This window comes from Moschus berezovskii, chromosome 1 (genome assembly GCF_049115385.1).
Source record: "Moschus berezovskii isolate FMDL1 chromosome 1, NW_MosBer_1.0, whole genome shotgun sequence".
Lineage (NCBI taxonomy): Eukaryota > Metazoa > Chordata > Mammalia > Artiodactyla > Moschidae > Moschus > Moschus berezovskii.
Genome location: NC_142460.1, coordinates 96,888,723 through 96,916,628, shown reverse-complemented (window position 1 = coordinate 96,916,628; position 27,906 = coordinate 96,888,723). Strand labels below are relative to the sequence as shown.

Sequence of the window (27,906 nt, the reverse complement as noted above, 5' to 3'; positions counted from 1 at the left end):
AAGAAGGGGAAGAATGAACATAATGCTTTTCCTTCCCCAGCATCTATTTCAGTCACCTTGCAGATAAACAGGATTTTAAACAGGGGAAGCCATCCAAATCAAACAATTCTCATTCTTTCATCAAAATCCTAAAGAGACTATTTAAAGCTCCTTTTGTATTCGCCAAGAAAATGATGTGTATCCTTATGTAGAAGAAATGGCTCTTACTTCTTTTAATCAAACAATATATTACTTTCCCACTAGAGCTGGAACCAAGTTCTTCTGCATTTCAGATGTTAATTGGAATTTACTTATTCTTTTGTAAAGTGCATGAATATGGTCTGTCAGCAACTAAACAAATTTAAGCAAAGAAAAGAGAAAGGACAAAAATGGGCTTCATGAAAAGCGATGAAATGCATCAAAATCAGGGATTCTGTCAGCCTGGTTGACAAAAACATTGACTTGAAGTATGTCCTTGTCAGGTTAGGACACGTTCCTTTTCTGGCTACTGTCAACCTGGGCTCAGGTCCATCAGAAATGCCGCCTGGCTGGCAGCTGCTGAGAGATGGCAACTCCTCCTAGCAACAGATGAAACCAATCGAAAGCCAGCAGCAGTGATCTTTGCTGTTAAGTGCAGTGACATCTCATTTATCTGGCAACTCCAGTGAAGACTGTATAATGCATAAGATAATTACTAAGAGACTAACATGTACATTCCCACGCATAAGAAACCATGAGATTTCAGCCAATCCGATTGGAAAATTGCCTAAAATTAGACACATCTATGTAGGTTTAAATTATGACAAGACATCAGAGTGCAGTGAACTCTGCTTAGGTTTTGAAGTAAATAGACGTGAAGTTAAAAGCCTTACCTCTTAAAAAGGGATAAATAACCTGACCTAATATGCTTCATGGGTTGTGTGAATAACAGTGGATGTCAAAGCTCTTTAAAACTACTAAGCACCTCATGTAAATAAATATTATGACATTTTCTTATTATTAGAGACTCAGTATTTAATATAGTCAATAACTTCATCTTCCATATGGGTAATCTTGGGTAAATCACTTCATCTTTATTTCCTCACCTGTCCAAAAAAGATAATGCTAGGACATAATGTAGGGAGCTGCTGTGAATATTGAATGAATAAATTCATAGAGTCTAAACATGTAGTAGGCATTCAAAAATGATAACTAACGTAATCACTGTCATCATTTTCATTCCATCATTTAATAATGTGAGAACCTGAGGGGTTGTTAAATTGGATAGAGCTATTATTCCTACTCAATGACCCCAAAGCAATGAGCTATTGAACCAAAACACACATATCTAAGGGATCTTGAACAATATAAACTCTCCACAGCTTTTTGACACAGGAAGTTTATCCCCAAGCTTTTTACATTTCTGTTGGGCATCAAGAACTGACTTGGCTTCCACTTGTCCCCTCCTCATGTAACTTCTCCATTATTCCCTGAAATTACTATTTTCCTTCTCTGCACATAAATACAAATACGGGATAGTCTTTGTAAGTTGGAGTAAGCAGTTGTGGTAAGTACCCAGTTCCTTGTAGGTCTTACTAAATAGACTATCCGTTATTTATCTTACACCTAAATATCTTATCTTATTTATCTTACACTTATAAAATGATCACCTGTATAGGAAGGAGGTATTAGGAGATTTTAACTAAGGGACCTAAAGTAGTCAGTTTCTCATTTCACATTCAACTCCATTTATTCATATGTAGTAATTTTTAATATTAAAAGGTGTGAAACATTATCACATATACCATATTTTATGTGATATGACAAAAGGATCTTTAATACAGTTTAGAACAGGTCACAATGACTAGTATTTTCCTGGTTGCAAATCACTAGGACTCACTGATACGAACCACATTTTCAGGCCAAGACTTCAAATATCCTCTCCATTTCATAACTTCAGTATTACACTTCAAATATTGCTAATTGTATACTCAGAACTTTGGCAGATTCTACCCTGAATGTCTTGATTTTTATATTACCACCTACTCTGCCAGCCTATGGATGTCCCTGGTGGCTCAGTGGTAAAGAATCTTTATCTCCAGGGCAGGAGACGTGGGTTTGATCCCTGGGTTCGGAAGATTCCCTGGAGAAGGAAATGGCAACCCACTCCAGTATGCTTACCTTGGAAATTCCATGGACAGAGGAGCCTGGTGGGCTATAGTCCAAGGGGTTGCAGAGCTGGACACAACTTAGCGACTAACACACACACACTCACTGCCGGCCTATAAGCTCCTTTGAACGCATAAGTTCTATATACTTCTTTGTATTACAGGCATTTAAAGCATTTAGCTCTCTTTGAATATAATATGTGCTTAATGAATGTCTGTAAAATAAAGATTATACAAAAAAAAGGTAAAAAGGAAGGGTTGGAGGGATGGAGAGAAACAGAGAGAAAAGAAGAACAAGGAAGGATGGAAGGAGAGTGGGAAGGAGAAAACAAGATGGAAATGGAAGAAATAAAACAGGAAGAGTTTTGAGACACAGGAAGTCTCAAAAATGGTCATAAATAAAATCCTTGGATCAATTTGCACCGGAGTATAACACTGGGTCCTATTGGCACTCTGTATACCATCTCTTAATGCCTAGGATAGTAGGTACCACTATAAGATACCAAAAAGAAGAGAGTAAATTTAACACACTTAATTTTTACATAATCTAAAAAGGCTAAATATAAAAGAAGTATTAAGCAGAGATATTGTTCTTTTGCTTTTTTCTTTTCCTTCCCAGGAATACAGGTTGAGATGCCCTTTCTCTGACTGCCTCCCACTCCACTTCCCAGTCAAACTCTCTACTCTCAATTCTTACATTTTCAAAGCAGTCCTTACCCTTCCAGACACATACTACAACCAATATTCTGGTCTCATATGGTAAATAAACAAAGAGGTTAAATTTCTTAAATGGAATTCCTTAACTACTGCAAACATTAGTCGCTCAGTCATGTCCAACTCTTTGCGACTCCATGGACTGTAGCGCACCAGGCTTCTCTGTCCATGGGATTTTCCAGGCAAGAATACTGGAATAGGTTGCCGTTTCCTTCTCCAGGGGATCTTCCCAACCCAGGGATCAAACCTGGGTCTCCTGCATTGCAGGTGGATTCTTTACTGTCTGAGCCACCAGGGAAGCCCCACTGCAAGCAAAGGACTGAAAGCAAAGGAATATTCATATTTCAAGTAAGGAAAGGAAAGGAGACTTAGGTATGAAATAGGAAAATCTTAGGTGAGACACTGGTATTAATTATCCCTATCATCTTTGAGTAATTTTCCATATTTCTAATATATTGATAATTATACTGGTCTGATAAACCTCTCTGAGGTTTTCATATGGATCTAATCACACTATAAACATGAAAATCCCTTTAGTGTAAATAAAAATAATGCACACAGAAATGCACAGGCAGAAACAATTTCTGGATGATGTTTTTGTTTATGTGAGTTCTATCATTGGGAAGAAGAAAAATAAGTTGGAAACTTCTGCACAAATTGATCCATTCTAGAAGCCTTAATAACCCACTGATTCCCACAAACTCAACCCTCCAACTGAGAAGAGTTGGAGGTTCTGATTTTCCAATGATGGAGAAAGGGCATATTTTTTTGAGAGGCATGTTAATCCCCAAAATTTTGGCCAATAAAATATGTTCTGTGTAAACAGAAAATGAGATATTTTAGAAAAGCGTCTTTGGTAGATAAATTGAGGAAAAACTAGATATAGATTGAGCCATCAGAAGGGTTTGGTGATAAGTGGAACAAGTGAGAATACAAAGTAGGGATTTGCTTAGAATGTACAATAATGAGAAGCTAAGCAAACTCTACTGAAAGAAGGTTGAGGCTGACTCAAGGGAGAATAATTAGCAAAAGCAAAATGAATACCTAATAAGGGTCTAAAGAGGAAATGCCAGTAAGGGAGAATCTTTCATAGCAGAAAATTTCCTTGGGACTTATAGAAATGACTACCAAATGGAAGCAGAGAATATATAATGAGAACACTGCCAGGAATATCATCTTGGTTCCTGTATATTACAGCTGTACTTAGCACGGACTCAGCTTATTATAGATCTAATTCAAGCCATCCATTGAAACATAAGACCAAGGCTGTTATTGGGCAAATATAAAGTCAATGAAAAAATAGATTCCTGGAGACTTTTTATATATCAGAAAATCAGGTAACCCAGTGTTAGAGACCATCAGAATGATCATAAAACTGTTACCTGCAGGGATTAAAAATAATCAATGCTTAAAACTAAATCAATATCAGAGAATTTCTTAAACATATATTTCTAAAAACATCTATTTCTGCTTTATTGATTATGACAAAGCCTTTGAATGTGTGGATCATAATAAACTGTGGAAAATTCTGAAAGAGATAGGAATACCAGACCACCTGACCTGTATGAGAAACCTGTATGCAGGTCAGGAAGCAACAGTTAGAACTGAACATAGAACAACAGACTGGTTCCAAATAGGAAAAGGAGTACGTCAAGGCTGTATATTGTCACCCTGTTTATTTAAGTTATATGCAGAGTACATCATGAGGAACGCTGGCCTGGAAGAAGCACAAGCTGGAATCAAGATTGCTGGGAGAAATATCAATAACCTCAGATATGCAGATGACACCACCCTTATGACTGAAAGCAAAGAAGAACTAAAGAGCCTCTTGATGAAAGTGAAAGAGGAGAGTGAAAAAGTTGGCTTAAAGCTCAACATTCAGAAAACTAAGATCATGGCATCCGGTCCCATCACTTCATACAAATAGATGGGGAAACAGAGGAAACAGTGTCAGACTTTATTTTTCTGGGCTCCAAAATCACTGCAGATGGTGATTGCAGCCTTGAAATTAAAAAACACTTACTCCTTGGAAGGAAAGTTATGACCAACCTAGACAGCATAATAAAAAACAGAGATATTACTTTGCCATCAAAGGTCCATCTAGTCAAGGCTATGGTTTTTCCAGTGGTCATGTACGGATGTGAGAATTGGACCATAAAGAAAGCTGAACGCTGAAGAATTGATGCTTTTAAACTGTGGTGTTGGAGAAGACTCTTGAGAGTCTCTTGGACTGCAAGGAGATCCAACCAATCCATTCTAAAGGAGATCAGTCCTGGGTGTTCTTTGGAAGGACTGATGTTGAAGCTGAAACACCAATACTTTGGCCACCTGATGCGAAGAGATGACTCATTTGAAAAGACCCTGATGCTGGGAAAGATTAAGGGCAGGAGGAGAAGGGGATGACAGAGGATGAGATGGTTGGATGGCATCACTGACTCGATGGACATGGGTTTGGGTGGACTCTGGGAGCTGGTGATGGACAGGGAGGCCTGGCGTGCTGTGGTTCGTGAGCTCGCAAAGAGTCAGACATGACTGAGCGACTGAACTGAACTGAACTGAAGAGGTAAGTGAATTAATTTCCCCAGCCCTATACTGTTGATCAGTATATCCTTACAGTGAATAGTTTCTTGCTGGCCCCAGAGTGTCAACTAGTAATTAGCAAGGGTAAACCAGGGCAGAAACTAATAAAATATCATTTGCACAGATTATAATATCATGCTTCAGGATAGATATATATAAACAAGAGTGAGCTCTGAATGATAAAGGGATTAAAAAAATATTCCAGGTCCTAATTTCTATATTCTAATCTGAACAAAAGGAAGAAATGAACCAAATGATTACAGGTTTCCTTCAATTTACAAAATTTAACAACCCTATTGCTTTGTTAATTTATTTACTAAACAGTATTTATTAACTTTCTTGTGAAAGAACTCGACTGGTTAACATTCTCATGAAAACTATAATCATTCCTATAGTATTCAATTGTTTTCAACAAATATCAGAAAGAATAATTTTTGCAAACAGTTTTAAAGCCCTTACAGGGCATCAGTTAACCTTCTAAGTAACGGAAGATAAATAGATACATAAATAGATACATGAATAATGATTGAGATAGAGATAAAATGAACATAGAGGTAGAAAAACTCTAGTGTATGTAATTAACATAATTCTCTGTGACTCCAGATTGCAGAGCTAGGGCCAAAAATGGCACAATAAAGAGAAGATAACCCTAAAAGTCACCTTCAGTGTACAATTCAGGTAATAGAGCCCTCATTCTTAGAGATGGTTCAGCAATAATCAGGTTCTAACTTTTGTGAACATTAGGAAAGGAGCCACTAACTTAGTTTGAAAGTGAAGTCGCTAAGTCATGTCCGACTCTTTCTGATCCCATGGACTGTAACCTACCAGGCTCCTCTGTCCATAGGATTTTCCAGACAAGAATACTGTCGTGGGTTGCCATTTCCTTCTCCAAGAGATCTTCCTGACCCAGGGATTGAACCCGGGTCTCCCACGGTGTAGGCAGATGTTTTACCATCTGAGCCACCAGGGAAGTCAACCTGACTTAATCTATCTGACCTCTATGATCACTCATTAACTGACAGTCTATAAATATAAAGCCAGAATAGGCACAGTACTAGACAGCAAAGATAAAACTAGTAGACCCGGAAGATCTTTCAATACTACAAAGATAATTAAAATAACAACAATAACAAATAGTTGATTGTCTGGGGAAGCATTTGAGAAGAGCGTTAAAGAGTTTTTGCAAAACTGATTTGCAGATTTAGGTACACTTGGACTGCAGCGAACTAGCCAAATAGATAACTGTTCAAAGAGTTATATTTACTGCCACACAAGATGAATCATGCCTCTTTGGGGAATGTTTTTTTGGAAACTTCATTTTCCATTTTGGACTACTGGATCAGTCTCTCAAAAGAGCTTGGAATGTGGCCAATTACTTCCCTCTGCATTTTTTCATTTGAGACTTTAGGGCTCTACAACTCCCTTTTCCATTTTCACATAAGGCATCTTAGTGAGGATTCTGCCTGTGTCTCTTCATTTTGTAAATATTAAGGCACCAAAACCATAACCTGCTTATATATATAGCTTTGAGAATGAGGACCAAGAAACACAGTTTAAAACTCTTAAGAAAGGTATCCTTATTACAACAATCTACTACTCTATAATCCATATTGTAATAATGCCAAAATTCTAATGGAATAAAGAATTAGCAGATATATTAACATTTTTCAAGAATAAAACCCACACTCTCACACTAGCTATATTTATAATTAGCCATTAGAAAGGCCAACAAATAAACCCTGAGGAAAAAAAAAACCCAGAAACTAATTTCCGACCATCCCAATCACAAAGTATCAATACCTCACTTATAATATCAAAACTAATATGATGTTAACTCATGTTGGAGGGTAAGTGACACTGGCAGATCTAGTGGCAAAACAGACAACCTGAAATATAGTTCAAACTAAATAAAGCTTTTAAAAATTACTAAACCTTCCTGTGATAAACCATAATGGGAAAGAATATGAAAAAGAATGTGTGTGTATGTACAACTGAATTACTTAGCTGTACATCAAAGGTTGGGGGCGGGAGGAGAAAGGGACGACCGAGAATGAGATGGCTGGATGGCATCACTGACTCGATGGACATGAGTTTGAGTGAACTCCGGGAGTTGGTGATGGACAGGGAGGCCTGGCGTGCTGTGATTCATGGGGTCGCAAAGAGTCAGACACGACTGAGCAACTGAACTGAACATCAGAAATTAACACAACAATGTAAATTAACTATATTTTAATTTAAAAAAATTTTTAAAAGATACTAATCTGCAGCACGCCTAGTGATGGAGCACTATGTAAACTGAAGGTAAACCATTTTAAGAAATCAAATTATCTGAATTTTAAATATTCCAGCATTACATAATGGAAAGTGTCTTAGAATGAGCATTGGAAAATTAGCTCAAGGTTAGCTTGCAACATCAGGTAAATCCCTAAAATTCTCAACAGCAACTACTTCCTAATCCATAAGATAAGCACAATATCCTTTGCCTTTGCCTATTTCACAGAGGTAGATAAAATAAATAAAATAATGGGTATAAACATGCTTTACAAACCATAAAATTCAGTGTAAATATTACATTTCATTTATAGAAATATTGCTTCTTCTATATAAGTTGAAGAATCACCCTCAATTTATCATGCAGAATAACAATAACTTGATTTTTGATGATCACATTTTAAAGCAAAGGTATAAAGCATAAATATATCAAATAGACTATAAAAACAACATGGAAAGGCAAGGAGAGAACATAAAAGATCACAATAAGCTACTATTGGAAAGAAAGTCTGCCTCTGGGATTTAGACCACAAAGGGGAAATCAAATCAAACATGAGAGTGACTCATGTCACTCTTGTTAAGAGTAAATCCCAAATATTCAATTTGGTATGAATTTGAGTGGCAAGGGTCAGGTCACGAAGTTTTCCACATCTCTGAAGAGCAACGGGAGCCGACGCAATTGTTAACAGACAACTCCATCACCTTTGCTGACGGATGATGGCTTGGGAAAGTATACAGAAAACTGATAGATGGAACTTCAAGGATGAATCTGATACAGGATTTGCCTTCAAGAGGCTGACAGTTTAGCTCTGGAGACATAACTACAAACTGAACCTGAGGTAGAACAAAGAGATATGAGACAGGCACAAGCAAAAAGCTATGGAAAGGGAAGGAAAGGTAGGCTTGATGTTTTTAGTTTCAATAGGGGCGATTTCACGGTGGAAGGATGCTGGATCTTAAAGAATGAGTAAGACATGTATTGACAAGCTAAAAATAGCAGAAAAAGGCATTAGGATTGAGTGCATGGAAGGTAAGAAATATGAAATGACTCAAATAGAAAAGAAAAAGAAAGAAAGGAAAGGAAAATATATCATAAAGGGAAATGAAAATGTAGGTGAAACCAGAGCTATGTTGGGGCCAAACTGCTAAAGTGTTTTGAAGGCCAGCCAGAGAATTTTGGATTTTATAATATGGGTCACTATAATTCATCGAAGGTTGTGGAGGCAGCAAGTGGCTATTTTACCATTCGTCCGTTCCGTTCCGTCGCTCAGTCGTGTCCGACTCTTTGCGACCCCGTGGACTGTAGCCTACCAGGCTTCTCCGTCCATGGGATTCTCCAGGCAAGAATACTGGAGTGGGTTACCGTTTCCTTCTCCAGGGTATCTTCCCGACCCAGGGATCGAACCCGGGTCTCCCTCATTGGAGGCAGACGCTTTAACCTCTGAGCCACCAGGGAAGCCCATTTTAAGGGGATGAAATACAAAATAGTGGGAGCAACATAAGGAATCCTTTCAAAGTCTGAAGGACTGGAGATTTGCGGGGAAGAGAGAACAGAGGTATTGAAGGAAGTCTAAAAGGAGAATGAACGTAAGTAAAAGCACCAGTATATTTCCACTATAATCAAAATAAACAATAAATTTTCAGATACAAAATATACATCCTACTCTGAGATACATCTCCTGTCTTGCCAAGTGTTTTCACACTTAAGGTGGATAGAAAGAAAATACTGTATCTAGTGGGTGTTCATTATTGATCTCAGTGTACTATCTATTATTTTATCTTTTAAAGTTCCTCTAACAAACTTACAAAACAGATATAATGCACTAGATTTAAAAAATTTTAAAAAAGAGGAGCAAAGACATAGGTAGTAAATCACTTAAACTCAACCAGCGGCCAGAACAAAATTACCACCGAAGTATGACTGATTCCACACACTGCTCACACCATGCCAGATAGCTGGACCAAAGCATGAGAAGTCTTTGAGGGTGGTACGCCCCCACAGAAAATGCGATGTTCTATCAGAGACTGAATGGCTATACAAAAACAATAACCAAACGTTATTTTAGACTAAATTATATTGAGAGTTTTCAACTTTTTAAAAACTTTATGTATCTCCATATTTGTTTTACAGCATTTCTATTTTTTCTTTCTTCTGCCATCAATTAAACTATACAACGCTAACTAGATATAGGATATTTAAAATTGGAAGTCTTTTGAAAATGAAGCCTCATCTACTTCACTGAGTGAAAGTAGTATTGACTGACCTAGCCACTGGCCTTGAAAACAAACATAATGAAAGCGGTAATGAACATAAAAGAGTGATGGTGAAATAATTCTGAAAATGCCATGAGATAAAAGATAGATTAATAGCCATGCTTCACAAAATAGGATTCTATTATGACTTGAGATGTGCTTATTATGTCTAATGATGTAGAAGTTCCAAGCTAAACAGAGAACGGAAGATACATGTTGCTCAACTGCATGCTATTTTGGTTTCTTAAAGATGATCTTCAAGTGATTCTATCATAAAATGCATAAATTAAAAATAAATATTTAATTAAAAAGTACAACTTGATATATTTATTTTTCTAAATATCCCTATGGGTTTCAAACTTCAATTAAAGCCTTTTAAATATATATTCATATTTAAAACAGCACCATAATTTGAAATTTCCATGTGTATTAGCAAGTAATATGTTCTGCTGCAAGGCACTAAAATGTGCATTTCTAAAAAATACATATATTTCTATACCTTTTTCCATTATATAGTGCCAAGATGCAATTTTAAAGTACAAAATATTCAAGTATCCTTCACAAAACATTTTTAAATTGAGCCAAAGAGAGAAAGAAAAACATATTCTGTGATTTAAACATATACCTATCCAAAAATACCACCTCATTAACAGATAGGTATAAGTTTTTAAAGCCTTGACAATAATAATTTAAAAATCCAAGCCCAGTAGATAAAATTCACCAGTTCCAACAAATATTAGTCTTATTATAAAAGCTCTTCTCTCATAGCTAGTACTTTGTGGTCAAAATCAGTGGTGTTTACAGTTGTAGGACACATCTTCACAAAGAAAACATAAATTCTACTCTGCTCTCATTTCTTTTTCCACTTTTTGCTCCAACACCGGAGTGTGAAAGTTTTATCACACCCCACCAGTTGTGAGGAAATTCACACCTTTGTGTTACTTTAAACAGACAAAAAATACAATTCAATTAATGTGTATGGAATCCATTAGGGGAAAATAATCTTATTTACTTTTTAATCTCTATTAAATCATGATTAAACTGATACTTCAAATAGAATTAGCTTTTTAAATAGCAGCACTGTGCCCTGCTGTGCTTAGTTGCTCATTTGGGTCTGACTCTGCGACCCCATGGACTGTAACCTGCCAGGCTCCTCTGTCCATGGAATTCTCCAGGCAAGAACACCGAAGTAGATTGCCACGCCCACTCCAGGGGACCTTCCCAACACGGGGATCGAACCCAGGTGTCCCGCATTGCAGGCAGATTGTTTACCATCTGAGCCACCAGGGAAGGCCAGTAACAGCACTACCAAGATATAATTCACATGCAGTAGTTTACCCAAAGTGATTAATTCAAGGATTTTTAGTATATTCACAGAGTTGTACAGCCATCACCACAATCAGTTTTAGAATATTTTCATTACCTCAAAAAGCAAACTCATAGCCTTTAGTAGTGACCCATTCCCACTCAGCACAACACAATCATTAATTAACTTCCTGTCTCTATGGAGCTGTCTATTCTGGATATTTCATATAAATGGAATTATACAATATGTTGCCTTTTGTGACAGGTTTCTTTCACTTAACATATTGTTTTCATGGTTCATCCATGTTGAAGCATGCATCAGTACTCTTTTAAATGCTAAATAATATTATATCAAATAAATATGCCACACTTTATCCATTCGTTAGTTGATAGGTTATTTCCCCTTTGGACTACTATGAATAACGGTGCTATAAGTATTAATAGACAAAAGTGTTTTTTTTTTTTTAATGGACATATTTTTTTATTTCTCAAGTATATACCTAGTAGTAAAATTGCTGGTTCGTATGGTAACTCTCTCTCTAACCTTTTGAGGAACTGCTAGACTCTTCCAAAATGACAATAGCATTTTATATGTCTACTATCAGTATAATAAGGGTTCCAATTTTTCCATATCTTCACCTATACTTGCTATTATATTTTTTAATAAAGCCATCCTAGTGGGTGTGAAGTGGTGGTAAGTCCTTGTGGTTTTTGATTTGCATTTCCTTGATGTCTAAAGATGTTGAACATCTTTTCATGTGGCTATTAACTATTTGCATATCTTTTTTGGAAATGTCTATTCAAATCCTTTGCACATTTTTAATCTTTTTATTTTTAATTGTAAGAGTTATTTATATATTCTAGATACACATTCCTTATTAGATGAATGAACTGCTAACTTTTCTCCCCTTCTCTGAGCTGTCTTTTTCACTTTCTTAATTGTGTCTTTGGAGGCACAAATGTTTTAATTGTGATGAAATTTTTTCTTTTATTGCTTATGCTTTTGGTGTCATGTCTGTGCAGCTACTGTATAACATAAGATCATAAAGATTTAGGCTTTCTTCTAAGAGATTTATAGTTTTAGCTCCTGCATGTAAGTTTCTGATCCATCTTAAGTTCTTCTTATATGTAGTGTGGAGCTTTTAAAATACATATATTTTTGGCAATGTGCTGCTAATTGGGTTTCAAGGTTTTAAAATAATGCCAAAGAAGTATTTTCATTGAAAAAGCTGAGAAAGTTCCTGGAAATTCCTTAGGAATATTAATAATAAAGAAAGAATTCCTTGAACATCATACGAAATTTTTAAAAACATGCAATTTTTTCCTGGATTCAGTGTAAAAGGAGTCAAAAAAACAAGGATAATACAAATAACAGAAAGAAATTCATTGTAAGAGTTCATGTAAATTTAAAAATTAAAAAATATGCCAAGACATAAAATGCATTATGTTTCTATAATCCTGCTTCCTTCCTTTATAACCCCTAACAATGTCATTCTTTTATTATAGTATGAAAGCAGTGTTTGTCCTTTACCTCTATCAAGATTGGAGCACCCAAAATAGTACTCAGCACATGATTAATAAAAATATTTTAAATAGAATAGATGAGTAAACTAATACATATTAGAATTAAAAATTCAGGTGCAAAAGTTGTGATAGAATGGATAAGAAGCAATAATATTTATAAATATTTATTCCTATGAATGTTTTGCACTTTTTTCTGCTTCTGCTAGTATCATTTTTCCTCTGTTTTGGTCTTTCTTTTCATCCTTTAGGTTTTAGCTTGAATATCATCTCAAAGAAATTTTCATGGCATTCCTGTCACAATTAGTTTTCTCTATTATTCTCTATTACTGAAATATATTTTTCTTTTATAAAACCAATTTTAAATAATAAATTCCCACATTTATTTGACTCCATGTCATCTTGGTCTCCTACCACAGTAGAAGTGCTTTTCATTTTATCTTCAGTGCCTAAGACAATGTGTGCCACACTAAGAAGTCAAAATAAATAGGGAAAAAATTGTTGGTTAAACGGGAGCATGGAAAAGTTGCCGATCCCTGGAGTTTCAGGAACAGTTATAGTGAAACCATAGGCAAACACAACCTTAAAAGGCAATTTGCCATGTTCCACTCCATTACGGCTTTCAGTTCCCTCATGACTTTTCACAGTTCCCTACCGAGAGAACCTTTACCCATCCAATGAAATAAAAGAATGAAAGTTGAAGTAGTAATGCTTATTCATCTTTGCCCTTGTTACCAAGAGAAATTTTGGAGGAAGTATCTAGCAATCTGTAGTGAAAACTCAACAAGCAGAAAGTTTCTGTCACCAAATTCCAAGTAAATTCTAATTTATTTGGACCTAAAAAAAAGTACAGGTAAGATCTCTTCCCTTTAGTCTCTAGAGTTCAGTATTTAGTCACTGGAGTTCAATATCTCAGAGTAGAAAGTCATAATTTTTTCAACCAATACTTACAGTGATTCAGAAGATCTTATGTGAAGAAACTACACATGCAGATCTATTATTCAATATGTTCACTTGCTCTCTGTCTTTCTGACTCTCTTGTCCCAATGTCTTACCTTATTTACATTTATATTTTTAGTCTGGAGAAGTGTGGCAGTTGTTGGGTGTCTACCCAATATCCATTTTCTCCTCCATATTAACAGAACATTATTTTGTTGAATATGGCAGTGTCTTACTGACAGTGCCCCCCCCCAAATTTTTTTAATTGAAACATTTCCCTACACTCTTTTCACTTAGGTGTGACTATGTGACATAGTTCTGGTCATCATTGGACGTCACTATGGACATTTCTGGAACGTCTAGTAAAGTGTGCTTTCCTGATAAAGGCTTCATCTCCTTCTCTGTGCCACGTTTTACTCCCCAGAATGTATACATGTTAGCTAAGGATTTAGGAGCCATCTTGCACCATGAGAAGAAGATCAAATAAACGTAAAGACATTGGCACCTCTATCTCCAGACTTCTGGTTACGTGAGAAACCTTAAACCTTTCATCCCTTTAAACCATTGCTATGGGTATCTTTTCTTACTCACAACCATACTCAATCACTGAGTGATACAGGAAAATAAACTTAAGAAATTTACCATTAAAAGTTGGTTTTAAAAAGGAAATCAGAAAAGGAAATTTTCAAGTTATTCAGTGAGATTTCAAGCTTATATTGACATGTGATCACCCACTGAATCATATGTAGGATCATGTATCATCTGACTATATAATTATTACCCAAACCCTAATCCAGACTCCTCTAAGGGTCAAACAATTACTTACACTAAGACATCAGACATAAATTGGAACGCTCCTGGATGAATTATGATACAGGTACCCTTGTGAGACTGATGTTTTCAGTGGCCTCAAAATTTCTTTGTTTCCATTTAGAGATGCTTGAAATATATGTCAGTTCTGACATATACATTTCTATACAGCTAAACCATTTCCCCAATTTACTAGATTTTAAAAATCCATGTTGCAGAAACAAACTTTAAATGCACCATAAATACAGTAAGCTGTAGACCTGAAATCTCCTCAAAATGTACCACTCTGTGACCTGTCCTTGTCTGACAATTGTTCTAATTTGACCAGCTATCATTATGCTTTTTTATTTTGCTTTTTCTTGTTCTTTTCCTCAGTGCTGTCTATTTAAATAGTGAACTTATCTTCAGATTTAGTCATAAAAATGAACTGCTTCTGTTTCTCTGCTTTACTACCTCTCTATTCCACTCAAATCTCAACTGATTACTTACTGATTTTCCCTCTGCATTTAGCATTCATAATTGCTTCTCTTTTCCCATCCCTGAAGTTTATCAAAGGCATGGCTTATAGACTTATTTTATGTATTTCCCTCCAAGTGAGTCATATAAGGAGATATTTTGAAAAATGTCCCCAGAAGTTGAAAACTGGCCCATTATGGGGGGCAGAGGGGAAGAAAAGTTGTTGATTCCTATCTTTTGATGATTTATTCATTACAAATCCAAGAAATACATATATACAAAAATGACAAATTCTTACATTGGTTTTGGAGGGGAACAGACAATGGAAGGCAGAACTAATAAGAGCAGAGAATCTCTTTTGGGAATCAAGCTGTACCAGAAAGCCACAGTAAAGTCCTAACTCCACAGAACAAGGCCACTGGGAAATCCTTCAGCAGACATGACATGGAGAACATGGAACAAATGGAGCTTTCGCTTTCTTGGAAAGTATTAAAACTCTGAAAATTGATTTGTTCCATTGTCAGTTTATCAAGTTTAAAAAAAAAATGCAGCCTAAACTGGTTCACTGAAAACTTCAGTGGTAGGGCTGGCTCCATGGTATGTCATGGTATGGCTTCATGTGCAATGTCAAAGGATGTGAACAAGACCTGGTTTCTCCATCTTTCCACCTAGAAACATTCTATCTTCTGAATGTTGGAATCACTCTAAGACATGATTTCTCCTTGTGTTTTGTTTTTTCTAGTATAATTCTTATTAACCTTAAAATCTTTATTGGATTTGGTATAAAACTGCATCTATTTTGTTTTGGTTTTTTGGCCTCGAGGCATGTGGGATCTTAGCTCCCCAACCAGGAATTGAACCTGCACCCCCTGCACTGTAGGGTGAAGTCTTAACCATAGGATCATCAGAGAAGTCCCTCTCCTAGTAGTTTTAAGATGGCTGTAGCCCTTGATCCTCTCAGTTCTAAATTCAGTTTAAAAGAGAAAAAGGAAACTGTCCTTCAACAGATAAAGTCAAGTCTTTGGCCTGAAGTTAATTGGTTCTAACTTAATGAGAGATACTCTGCAACGAACCTCCCATGGCCAGGGTGGCTAAAGATATTAGATTAGCCAAACCAGGAATTACCACTGAAAACAGGGTAGAATTACCCTAAGTGAACTTCATGAACTGATGGTAAGAAATTGATTTAGTCTACAATGAGCATCTTATTTAATATATCTATTACTACTACTTGCAGCTGACACTGAGCAGTGACTGTGTACTAGGCACAATGCTAGGGTTTTACATGCATTGTCTCATTGAATCCTTGCTTCAACACTATAAAGATGGTATTTTCATTACTATCTCCATTTTATATATAAGGAAACTGAGTCTAGAAGGTTAAGAAATCTCCCCAATGACACGAAGTAAGTTACAGAGTTGTGATTCAAACCCAGTTTTGTTTATAAAGATTTCATTCTTACATACTACTTAATACTACCTGATTCACTAATGAACTAAGAAACACAACTGAGAAATTTTGGATATATGACTACATGTTGGCCTAATGTGTCCAATGGCAAGGTAGAAAGACAAAAATTGTAGTATCATTTTCAAATGATTCAACCAAAGGTTCTCGTTAGTGCTATTCTTAGAAGCGTAATCCTATTTTTACTTTTCATAAAAAATGCTACAGGAAATATATAACACTATTTTTACTTTTCAATAAAAAGTGCTACAGGAAATACATATGCTAATTTTTACAATTAAGACTAGCCCAGGAGCTAAAGTAGTAACATTTTCCAGAAATTATAAACTCTTGGAATAAATCCAATACCACTTATTACTGAAAACATCATAAGGTAAAAATGGATGCTTACCATCATTCATTCTTTACAGAAAGTATAACTAATAACCTGCTGATTCTTTCTGAAGAAAAACAACCTAATTCTAAGCAAAGCAACACAATTTCATGTCATATGTTCTCAAGCAACACATCCAGATTCTTGAGCTGTGTTGATCAAAATAACCCAGTTAATATATATATATGAGGGTTAAAAAAAGTAGGTAAAATATGCAATTTTCTAGGTACTATAGCCAAAAATCAACCTAGGATGAAAAAGAAATATTATAAAATTCAAGAAAATTTCAAGTATATCGGAAACATTATGCAAATGATCTAATCTGACTATTTAACAATCTAATTGCTGGACAAACCTCTGTGGTTTGGCTTTTGATTTCTCTCTATTCAGGTACCATTAACTTCAAAACTCTATGATTCATTTGGCATTAATGGCTAAGGCGTTCCCCCTCTCTCCCCATCTCTCCTTCAATATTAGACTTTACAGAGACACCATTACCGAAGAAACAATTATGCATATGCCTCAAATTTAAAACATTCCATGAGGAAGTCAGTTGATGGAGAAACTCAAATTCCGGAGTAAGTAACTCTTTTTATCTATATTCATGCAAGCATGGGTATGTGTGCTCAGCTGCTCTTGCGACCCCAAGGACTATTGTGTGCCAGGCTCCTCTGTCCATGGGATTCCCCAGGCAAGAATACTGAAGTGAGTTGCCATTTCCTTCTCCAGGAGATCTTCCAAACTCAGGGATAGAACCTTCATCTCCTGTGCTTTCTGCATTGGCAGGCGGATTTTTTACCACTGCACCACCTGGGAAGTCCTATGGTATATATTAATATATATTAAATATGATCACTGACTTCAAGGAACTTGCATCAAAGTTAATAGATAGGGCATGAAAATAATTCCAACAAAAGAAAGAAAGAAAATATACAGATAAATGTCCTACTAAAATATAAAATATGGGGGCTATTTTGGGCTGCAGAAAATGAGAAAATTTTTATTTATCCTCAGTGATGGGAAATTTTGGACATTTATGATAGTGGGGAAGAAAAGAAATTAGAGGTGTAAAATAAAAAAATCCTAATGCCATTTTGTGGGCATAAAGCAATCTTCTTCCAATAACTTTCGAAATTGGCTTTCTCTTTTCTTCTTCCCCAGAGACCCCTTCTATATTTCTCAATAAATTTTGACTCAGTTTTTCAATGTAAGGTCAGTATCATATTGCAATCTCAACACTGCTCTTGCTGAAGCATCAGATTTAGGTATGGAATTCTAAAGGCAGTGCCAAGACATTATGCTGGAACCGTATGGAGTCACACATCTTTAACTGCAACAGCAAATAGGATAAGCATTGTTGATTTTAAAAATAAACATTAAAATAAACAAACAACAAGGGCCTACTGTTTACCGCAGGGAACTATATTCAATATCTTATAATAATAATATATTAGCTAAAGCATTATTTACAATAGCCATGATATAGAAACAATCTGTGTCAGTCAATAGATGAATGTATAAAAAAGATGTGCATATACATATGTGTGTATATATATATACACACATATACATACATAATACATACAGATATATGGGAGCTTCCCAGGTGGCTAGTGGTAAAGAATTACCTGCCAATGCAGAAGACGTAAGAGACACAGGTTCAACCCCTGGTTTGGGAAGATCTCCTGAAGAAGGAAATGGCAACCCACTCCAGTATTCTTGCTGAAGCATCAGATTTAGCTATTTCCATTCCCATTTCTCAGGTATGGGAAATCCCATGTACAAAGCAGCCTGGCAGGCTACAGCCCGTGGGGTCACAGAGAGTAGGCTATGACTGAGCAACTGAGCATGTGTGTGCGCATGCACACACACACATACACAAACACAGACACACATATATAATGGAACATTTAAAAGAAAAAGAAATTATTCAATTTGCAACAACATTGTTGGGTCTGGAGTGTATTACACTAAGTGAAATAAGCCAGATATAGACATATACTATATGATCTCACCTATTTGTGGAATATGAATGAAATGAAATGAAAACAGATCACAGCTACAGAGAACAAACTGGTAGTTGTCACATGGGAGGGGGTTGTAGGACTGGGCAAAATAAGTAAACAGATGAAGAGGTGTAAGATTTTAATTACAGAATAAATAAGACCCAGAGTTGTAATATATAGCATAAGAAATATGATCAATAATATTGTAACAACTGTATGGAGACAGGTGGTTACTAGACTTACCATGGTGATTATTTCTAAGGTATGTGAATTTCTAATCACTATGTAGATCATCTGAAACTAATGCAATATTGTACATAAACTGTATTTTTTTAAATGCTGCTACTATTTTAAACAAGATGCAATGACAGACACAGCCTCCTAATGGGAGAGATAAGACCAAGCAATACTCTTGCCCAGGCCCCCTTTCCTAACCCAATGTTATGCTAGGATTGGAGTCTTGAAATGACTCTTAAAATCTTATTCTAAACTAAGGCCACTGGAGGTTCGATTTGTTGTTGTTGTTGCTATTTAGTTGCTAAGTCGTGTCAGACTCTGCAACTCCATGGACTATAGCTCACCAGGATCCTTTGTCCATGAAATTCTCCAGGCAAGAATACTGGAGTGGGTTGACATTTCCTTCTCCAGGAGATCTTCCTGACCCAGGAATTGAACCCACATCTCCTGTGTCTCCAGCATTGGCAGGCAAATTCTTTACCACTTAGCCACCTGGGAAGCCCCAGAGGCTACATAGAAATAACCAAATATATGGTGGAAATTGAGGGCAGACTTAAAAGGAAGATGATTATGGAGAAAGAAAAACAAAGAGAAATGGGCCTGCAGAACAAAATTCAAACACATGCAGAACTAACTCTAAATCCTAATATAATCTGAATCCTATCTAAAATTGACAGCTAACAAAATCATCAATTGAAATAGGAATTCATTACAAAAGCAATTAACTTTATGGAAAAGTCTATCAAGTATTATAAGAATTATAAGTATTCGAATAAGCATTATAAGAGTGCTCAGAGATATAAATGAGTTAATAACTCTCTGTAAAAAAGCTAGATGGTAAAAACAGAAATCAGTCAAGATCTGGTAGATATGGACTGGAAACCATTAGACATCCAAAAATTTAAAGCACAGTGACTGAAATCACAAAATAATTGGCATAATTTCTACAGTAGATAAATTTCCAGGTTTCTAGTGAAAGTCATTTAAATACTATCAGCACAAAAGACTGGAAATTGTAACAGAGAAATAAAATGTATATTAGAAGAGTTAAAACCTTCCAAAATTAAAGAAGTCTGATTCTTTGGATTGAAAGTGATTCTGAATTTCTAACAACTTAATATAGATTTACAACTAGACATTATAGTGAATTTTCAGTATAAAGAGCAAAATTTTCTTTAATTTTCCACTTAGATTATCTACAAAGAAGACAATATTAAACTGACAGCAATCTTCTTACAGTCAACAACAGATGGCAGGAATCAATGGAATATAATTTTCAAAGTGTTGGGGGAAATACAGGTCTACTAAAAACTGTGTAACTATCTGAACTATAATTCAAGACTGAAAGTGAAAGTAAAGTGTTTTCACAGGTACTAGAAATGAAGGGAATTCACCATCTATAGACCGACAAACAGGAAAGGATTTTGTTTAGAAGAAAAGTGGACTCAGAAGGACCAAATTTGATACACAAGAAAACTAAACCTAATGTGCACAGACATTACTTTAAAGAGTCACAAATTTAAATTTTACTATAGAATAATAACTGTGCATATTTTAAAGTGTAAATAGTCTAATTCCTGACAAGGATGGTAGTATTTACCAGGGACGAAAACATACCAAGGTCTATCAGCTGTTTAGAAGGATAGAAATAAATATATTTTATTATTCAGCAAACTATTCATGTATGTTAAAAAATATAAATACTTAAAAGACTAGGATTATAACCTACATTTACAAACTAGCAGAAGAATACAGATAGAATAAGAAAATGTTTCAATAATGTGAGAAAATAAAATAGAAGCAAAAAGTGCAAACTACAAGAGTAAAAACAAATCCAGATGCATCAACAATCTCATTCAATGCTTATGTATTAAAATCACCTATTAAAGACTTTCAGAATGGATTCCAAAACTTTAGCTCTATGCTACTGGATGGTCCCTTGTAGTAAAGTAATAGTCCTTGATAGTAAAGTACTAGTCTTTACTACCCTCTCTTTCGTCTTGTGATAAAGGAACAGGGGAATCAGAAGTAGCAAGGGAATTAATTCCAAGCTTAACTATGAATACAGACAGGGTAAATGACACTACATGCATGATACCGTTTGAGAATTCCTCTTGGATTCTAACTGAGGTTCTTTAGGATCTCTAGGGTTTGCCCTCAGAAACATATCATCAGTCCCCCTACAGCCCCACCTCAAATTCCAGGAATAGACCTTATTGGTGTGCTCAGCTATACTGTTTACCATAAAGTAGGAGAAGGCAATGGCAAGCCACTCCAGTACTCTTGCCTAGAAAATCCCATGGATGGAGGAGCCTGGTAGGCTGCAGTCCGTGGGATTGCTAAGGGTCGAACACGACTGAGCGACTTCACTTTCACTTTTCACTTTCACACATTGGAGAAGGAAATGGCAACCCACTCCAGTGTTCTTGCCTGGAGAATCCCAGGGACGGGGGAGCCTGGTGGGCTGCCGTCTATGGGGTCACACAGAGTCGGACACGACTGAAGTGACTTAGCAGCAGCAGGAAACTGCTTTTCAAATAACTTCAAGCCTTAATATATACCAAAAGCACCTCAAGAAAGCCTGTAACAGCCTGTTTTTAACTCAATTCTTTTTCAGGTGTGCTTCTCCCAATGCTGACCCCCTTTTGTCCTGTCCCGGGAGAAGGGAATGGCAACCCACTCCAGTATTCTTGCCTGGAGAATCTCATGGACAGAGGAGCCTGGAGGACTCCGGTCCATAGGGTCACAAAGAGTTGGACACGACTGTGTGACTACCACCACTTCGTCCTGTAACAAAGGGACTAACAGTACGAAAAGCTGGTATAAAATTAAAAACCAGCATTTCCTACTATTAGTCCTATCTAGAAAGAGAGTGATTTAGAAAGTAGGGACCCAGATGCCCTATGTCAGCGATGTCATGCTTATAATTAAGAAAATTGTTCCAGTAGCCTAGCAGTACCACACAGGAAAAAAGTTGCAAATGCTTGGTATGAGGTATTTAAGCGCAGAGGAAAACTGAAACTCTAGGTACCCAAATCAGGTAACTCAACAGGTGCTTATTGGTTTCACTAAGGTGTTCAATCGATCACAAAAAAGCACCTTCTATAACATTCTCTAGTCAAAAATTTCTTAAAGTCTCTCCTATGGGATCCCTGTATTTCAAGCCTAGCTCTTAGCAACAAAGATAGAAAAAATGCTTCTCTAAAAGTGCTGCCACACATGAAGTTCAGGTATGTCACGCTGAACACTCAGGCACCTCTCCGAGGAACTTCGGGATTGAACCCAACAACAGTGACCCCTCCCAGCCCCTACCCTCTTCACACATACACACACACACACAGGGGCTCCTATACAGCTGCCACATGCTACAATACCATTGTCAGACAATACTTTTTATTTTTATTCTTCCCAGACCTTTGGAAATGACTTCTGGTTCAGAAATCTGAACTCTAAAGTTTGTGTGGAATTACAACCTGAATTATGATCTTTTAAATAAATATAAAAATGAATAACAACCTTCTAAATAGAGACATAAATATGGTCTACCTTCAGGTGTTTACTTGATGACTGATTAAATTCTTAAATTAATAGTATCCTAAGATCACCTAAATGTTTTAGTTAGTAATACATTAAAAAAAATTTTTTTTTAAGTTTCACTAACTGGAGTCATTCAAAACAAAACCAGCTAACTTTTTTTCTTATTTTAATTCTCACATTTAAAATACAGATTCACAATAATTGGACATTAAGAAATGTTAGAATTATGACACATTAAGAATGAAAGACCATTGTTTTAACCAAAAAATGTATCTATCTTTAAGAATTATTTTGAGTAGAACCACTAAAAAAATGTGCATGTACACATCTGGTATATAAATGCATATTCAGATGTGAACCTGTTCAGGAGTAAAATAGCAACTTTAAGAATGTTCATAAGAATGACAGGTGGAAGCAAGCATAGGGTACCAGAGATTCATCCGACTATGGAAAATGTTTAATAAAAAGCTGTTTAATAATTAACTGAGAATCTAGTAGGCATAAGTGAACTTCCTGAAGAACTTAGTCTATTCACTGAGATCACAGACAGAAAGGTAGAAATCTGTGGTTTTCAAGGATAGTTCTTCTGAAATATGTAATTTCCTTAGGATATAACAGGAATTATATACATACACAAGATTCAGTGCAGTGCACTGTCTCAATGCAAAAATTACTATCTTGAGAGTGAGGTTATTGCTGCTTTCAAATATGCCAGGGCTCATAATGTAGCTACTGAGGCTGCCTAATTTTAACAGTTTTAGTTTAAGAGGGATGTTTGACAGTCTGAGGCCCAACACCCTCATTTTGAAGGTTTGGAAATTAAGTCAAAGAGAAGAGATGACTTTCCCAAAGGAATACTGTAGCCGAAATGCAAATTAAACTCAAATATCCCATTCCCTAATCCAAAACTCATTTCATCAATTCTCCAGTTATCTGAGGAATCTGACACATTAGGTACTACATAGTTTTGTTAAATACAAACAAAAACACAGTCTATTCTGAAAGGTTTTTTCTCCACAATAAGTCAGAGAAGATTCCCAGACAAATTCAAAAATTCAGCTTCTGAAACCATCCACTGTGCTTGAAAGAGAAGTAAAAGCATAAAGGAAAAAATGTCTTACCTCTTGAATTAAAGGTAAAATACACAAGATTATCCTCTAGAAGTAGAAACTAGAAAAAGAGACTTTATATCTCAGGAAGAGTTGCTAGTTCTTTCTCAACAAAGCATGATCTTTAACATTATAAATTATAAAATTTGTATAGTAACACTGACTCACTGGGTCAGAAAATATAAAATGACTTCAACTTGTAATTTTTCCCCCGAAAATATGGTTACTTCATTACCTCTCAATGCCAGTTTCTGTGTGTGCGTGAACACACAGACACACACGTGCACAAACACCAAGGTACTTACTGAGCTGTAGAGATAGCCTTCACCATTCATGGCCACATAGAGGCTGGCCTTCACCCCTTGGATGGCCACCACACGCAGGCCCACAGGGATTAGATTGAAGAGGGCTAGAGGGCAAAAAGAGAAGAAAAGATCAGTGACTTTTTGAATATATCTCCTTGCTTCTTAAAATGACTCTTTTGAGGATTAAAACCTATGAACTGATATTAGTTGGCAGGGGGCAGTTCTAAGAGTGAGGAGAACTGACTTGTTGCTGCAGCATGACTAATTATTAACACTCTGTGACTTCAGGTAAATCATATAAACTCATCTGTAATAAAGGGATTCGATTAGAAGGACTCCAAGCGCCCCTCGTGTATCTGAGAGTCCAGGATCTCCACTCTACAAAATGAACATACACTCAGATAGTATAAGATGATTTTTTTCTAACAAACAAATAATTTGAACCAAAAAATTCTTAACAGAAGAAAACACATTTCAAATTGTAATTAAAAATAAAATATGATCTTCATAACATATGCCAGAGCTTCTTTTCCCTGTGGTCCGGAATACTGTCTTAAACACAAAAGATGAAAGCCAAAACCACTAGCTTATACTTAACTATGCTTGAAATAGGAGAACAGTTCTCTTTATTTTTCAGTTTTTATATATAAATGTAGATAGATCGATCAATGATTGCTAGATAGCTTAAGCTCTGATGGACATATTGTATATCAAATATATACATATATGTCTAATTTATGTACAAAATCATTAAAAATCAACTTCATAAATTTAATTCAATATCCTATGATAAAATGAGAATATGTTTGTAGTGTTTCAATATTTGTGTTGTCCCCTACTGAAAATATTCAACAATCTACTTGTGTACTTGGAGAAGGTACATAAATATCAGAAAGAAAATAAATAAAATAATCTAATTCCTTCAAAAGTGTACTTCTATAAATTATATATCCCTAATGAGCATAAGCATAAAACATTATCTCTATCCTGAAAGAATTCATATTACCTAAAGTTGCAAAGCAATCATATAGCTAGACTGTATAGATGGCAACATGAATATGAATGAAATATTTATAACAACTAAATATTTATAACATAAGAGAATAGCCCTGTAGTTCACTTTAACATCCTGCCTTAGTTGGAAGTTCTTATCTATATTTTCTACTGATAAAATTCCCATCAGTTCTGGTTTTGAATATAAGAAAAATATATATGCATATATTCTGGGGTTCTCTCAACATGGAATAGTAAGCCAAACATACACACACACACACACAAGACACAGATCAGTTCAGTTCAGTTCAGTCGCTCAGTTGGAGAGTCGGACAAGACACAGACACCTACACTGTATTTGGCTTTTTAGTCAAATGTTCAACTGATAGTTGTAAAGGATCAAGCCTAAGATCACAAGTTTAATATAGCAGTATTCAATTCCTAGATATTTGACATCAGACCAGTTTCTTTGCCTCTTTGAATCTTTTTCCTCATCTGTCATTAAAGGTGAGACTAAATCTTAGCAGATGCTTAAGAATTAATTGTTACCGCAGTTTGAATCTGTACTTGTTTTTGTTCCTCCCATTTTCTTACATTTGTCCTTGTGTTACTGAAATGAGAAGTAGTATAAGACCTTAAAGTCTAGTTGGGGAGAGAAAGCTAAGGCATATGGAATAATCTGATACAGTGTATAATGTATTTCTATAATTAAATGTAATATATGCATTCTATATATATATATATTCTCTATGTACAGAAGTTCAGGGAAATGGAAGATCTGTGATTTGAAGTGTTCAAGAAATGTCTCACACAGAAGAGGAGACCCAAGTTGACACTTAAAGAAGGGACAGAAGTTGAGTAGGCGAAGATCAAAAACATTATAGTAGGGCAGGAAGTAAGAGTTTCTGCAGGGTAGTGTATGTGTATAGGAAGGGACTAGCAGATTGAAGGATTTGATTCATACTGGGGGGGAATGGGCAAGAATACCATGGAGTTTATCTCCAAGTAGGGAGAAATACCTGAAAGTCTGTCACTCCAATCTTAAAGATCTAGATTTTATCAAATGGGCAACAAGAAGTGTGGTGTATAAACATTAAAGCAGCAACACAGATTACAAAAAAGTGGGAGAGATTCATACAGCAGTTTCTAAACTCATCACTCAGAAGCTGTGTGCCTTGGAGCCATTTGTTTAATCTCTCTGCTTTAGTTTTCCTGTCTGTAAAATGGGCATAATAATCCTTAATGCATAGAATTGACAGAAGAATCAAATGCACTATCACGTCCTTGAAATAAAGAGATGTGTTCTCTCTATTAAAGAGCTATTTGTCATTGACATATGATTCTTCTGCTTGTCAAATAAGGTAACCATAAGATCTGATATAAATTGACATATCACCTGATCTATATCTATTCAGCTAATATTCAGAAGATCGCTTACCACTTTTAAAATAATACTTTATTTTTGTGCAACACAATTTTCTAAGTGTTTATGAATTCATCATTGTATTTGACCCTCAACCATCAACATGATGAAGAATTTAGGACAGAATGATTAGCCTAATTTTTACAAGAGCAAACAGGTTCAGAGAAGTAATTCTGGTGAAAATGCAACTGAACAAAGGTTTTCTGGCTCTCTAATGCAGTTATCTGCCCCAAATATCCTATTTCCTCCTCCTTCCCTTTTAAGTTTAATTTCCCCTAATACCCATTCTCACCTTCTAAAAAATAATAGATAATTTAGCTAAATTTCCATACATAGCCTGTGTCTAGCTGTGGCAATGGATCAGTACTGGCCAATGAGATGTAGGCAGAAATGTCTTTGTACTCTTGACTATCCTTTTCTTCAAGACAACTGCCCTTTGCCCACTTCTACCACTTTCCCTATTGCTGTTTGGATGGGGCTGAGGTTAGGGTTGCTGGATTATCTCAGGCCATGAAAACAAGGGCTGCCCCCTGAGAGGGTGATGACAAGTGAACTTAAAGAGCTGGGCCCCTGAGGACTTGGTGGAGCAATGGCACCACTCCAGGTTTCAATTACCTAGGTCTGGCTTTTATGTGAGAAAAATAAGTCCTTGTTACTTTAGTCTGTGCAACCTACTTCAGTTCCTTTAGTCTGAGCCAAACCTACTTCTAACTGATAGACATTGGGAACAAAAGTAGAGTCAACACATGAGGTATGAACTACATTTACACACTGTAAATAAATGCAAGCACTGGAAAATAACAAGTTCAATGATGATACTTATGAAAAAGAGTAAAGAAATCCAAAATTGTGCATAATGTCTTTCTAAAGTAAAGATTTCCCAGGATAAATGCAAAGAACATTGGTTCATTTAGCTAAAACAGGATTTAAAAAGCAACTATAAAGCTTTTCCTATCTGAGGGGAGTGAGAAAACTGCTAAAGCAAGACAGAGACAAAAACAAGAAACTTGTGTGAAAGTTTTATAAGAACCATAAGGTGATAATGGCTTTTAGATGGTATGCTTTGGGAGATTTAGCAAGTTCATTAAAAACAAAATCAGTAAACAATCTGGAATGAGAGTTTTTAGTGGTAAAAGCTAAAAGCTATTCTCTTTGGGAAGGTCTGCATCTGCCTCTTAAAATCTTGAAGAATGGCAAATGACTTACTCTGATCTATTATTTACCTTCCATACAGCACTCTGGCTTCAGCCCTTTGTTACTTAGTGACAATCCCTCCTATATCTCCAGTCCTCCTTTCGGAGCAACTGGGCCACACCATTCTTCCAAGTCCCTTCCCTCTACTCATGCCACTTCCCTGCTGTCAGTTCCCTGCTTGATTCCTCAAGTGACTATTCATCATCTACAGGACAGATCCAAAGCCTTTAGACAGATTCAATGCCCTTTACCACCTGACTGTAAACAACACTTTCAGTTTATCACC

The 27,906-nt window shown here is 36.0% G+C and overlaps 1 protein-coding gene across 4 annotated transcripts in view; it reads right to left on the bottom strand.

Moving 5' to 3' along the window:
* The window catches only part of FGF12 (fibroblast growth factor 12), a 638,357-nt gene that overhangs the window by 188,066 nt on the left and 422,385 nt on the right, over positions 1 to 27,906 (bottom strand). For all 4 annotated transcript variants that reach the window (XM_088838230.1, XM_055407850.2, XM_055407859.2 and 1 more), the window contains one exon: positions 24,011 to 24,114. In XM_088838230.1, coding sequence (XP_088694356.1) covers positions 24,011 to 24,114 — 104 coding nt within the window. The remainder of the gene's footprint in view (positions 1 to 24,010; positions 24,115 to 27,906) is intronic.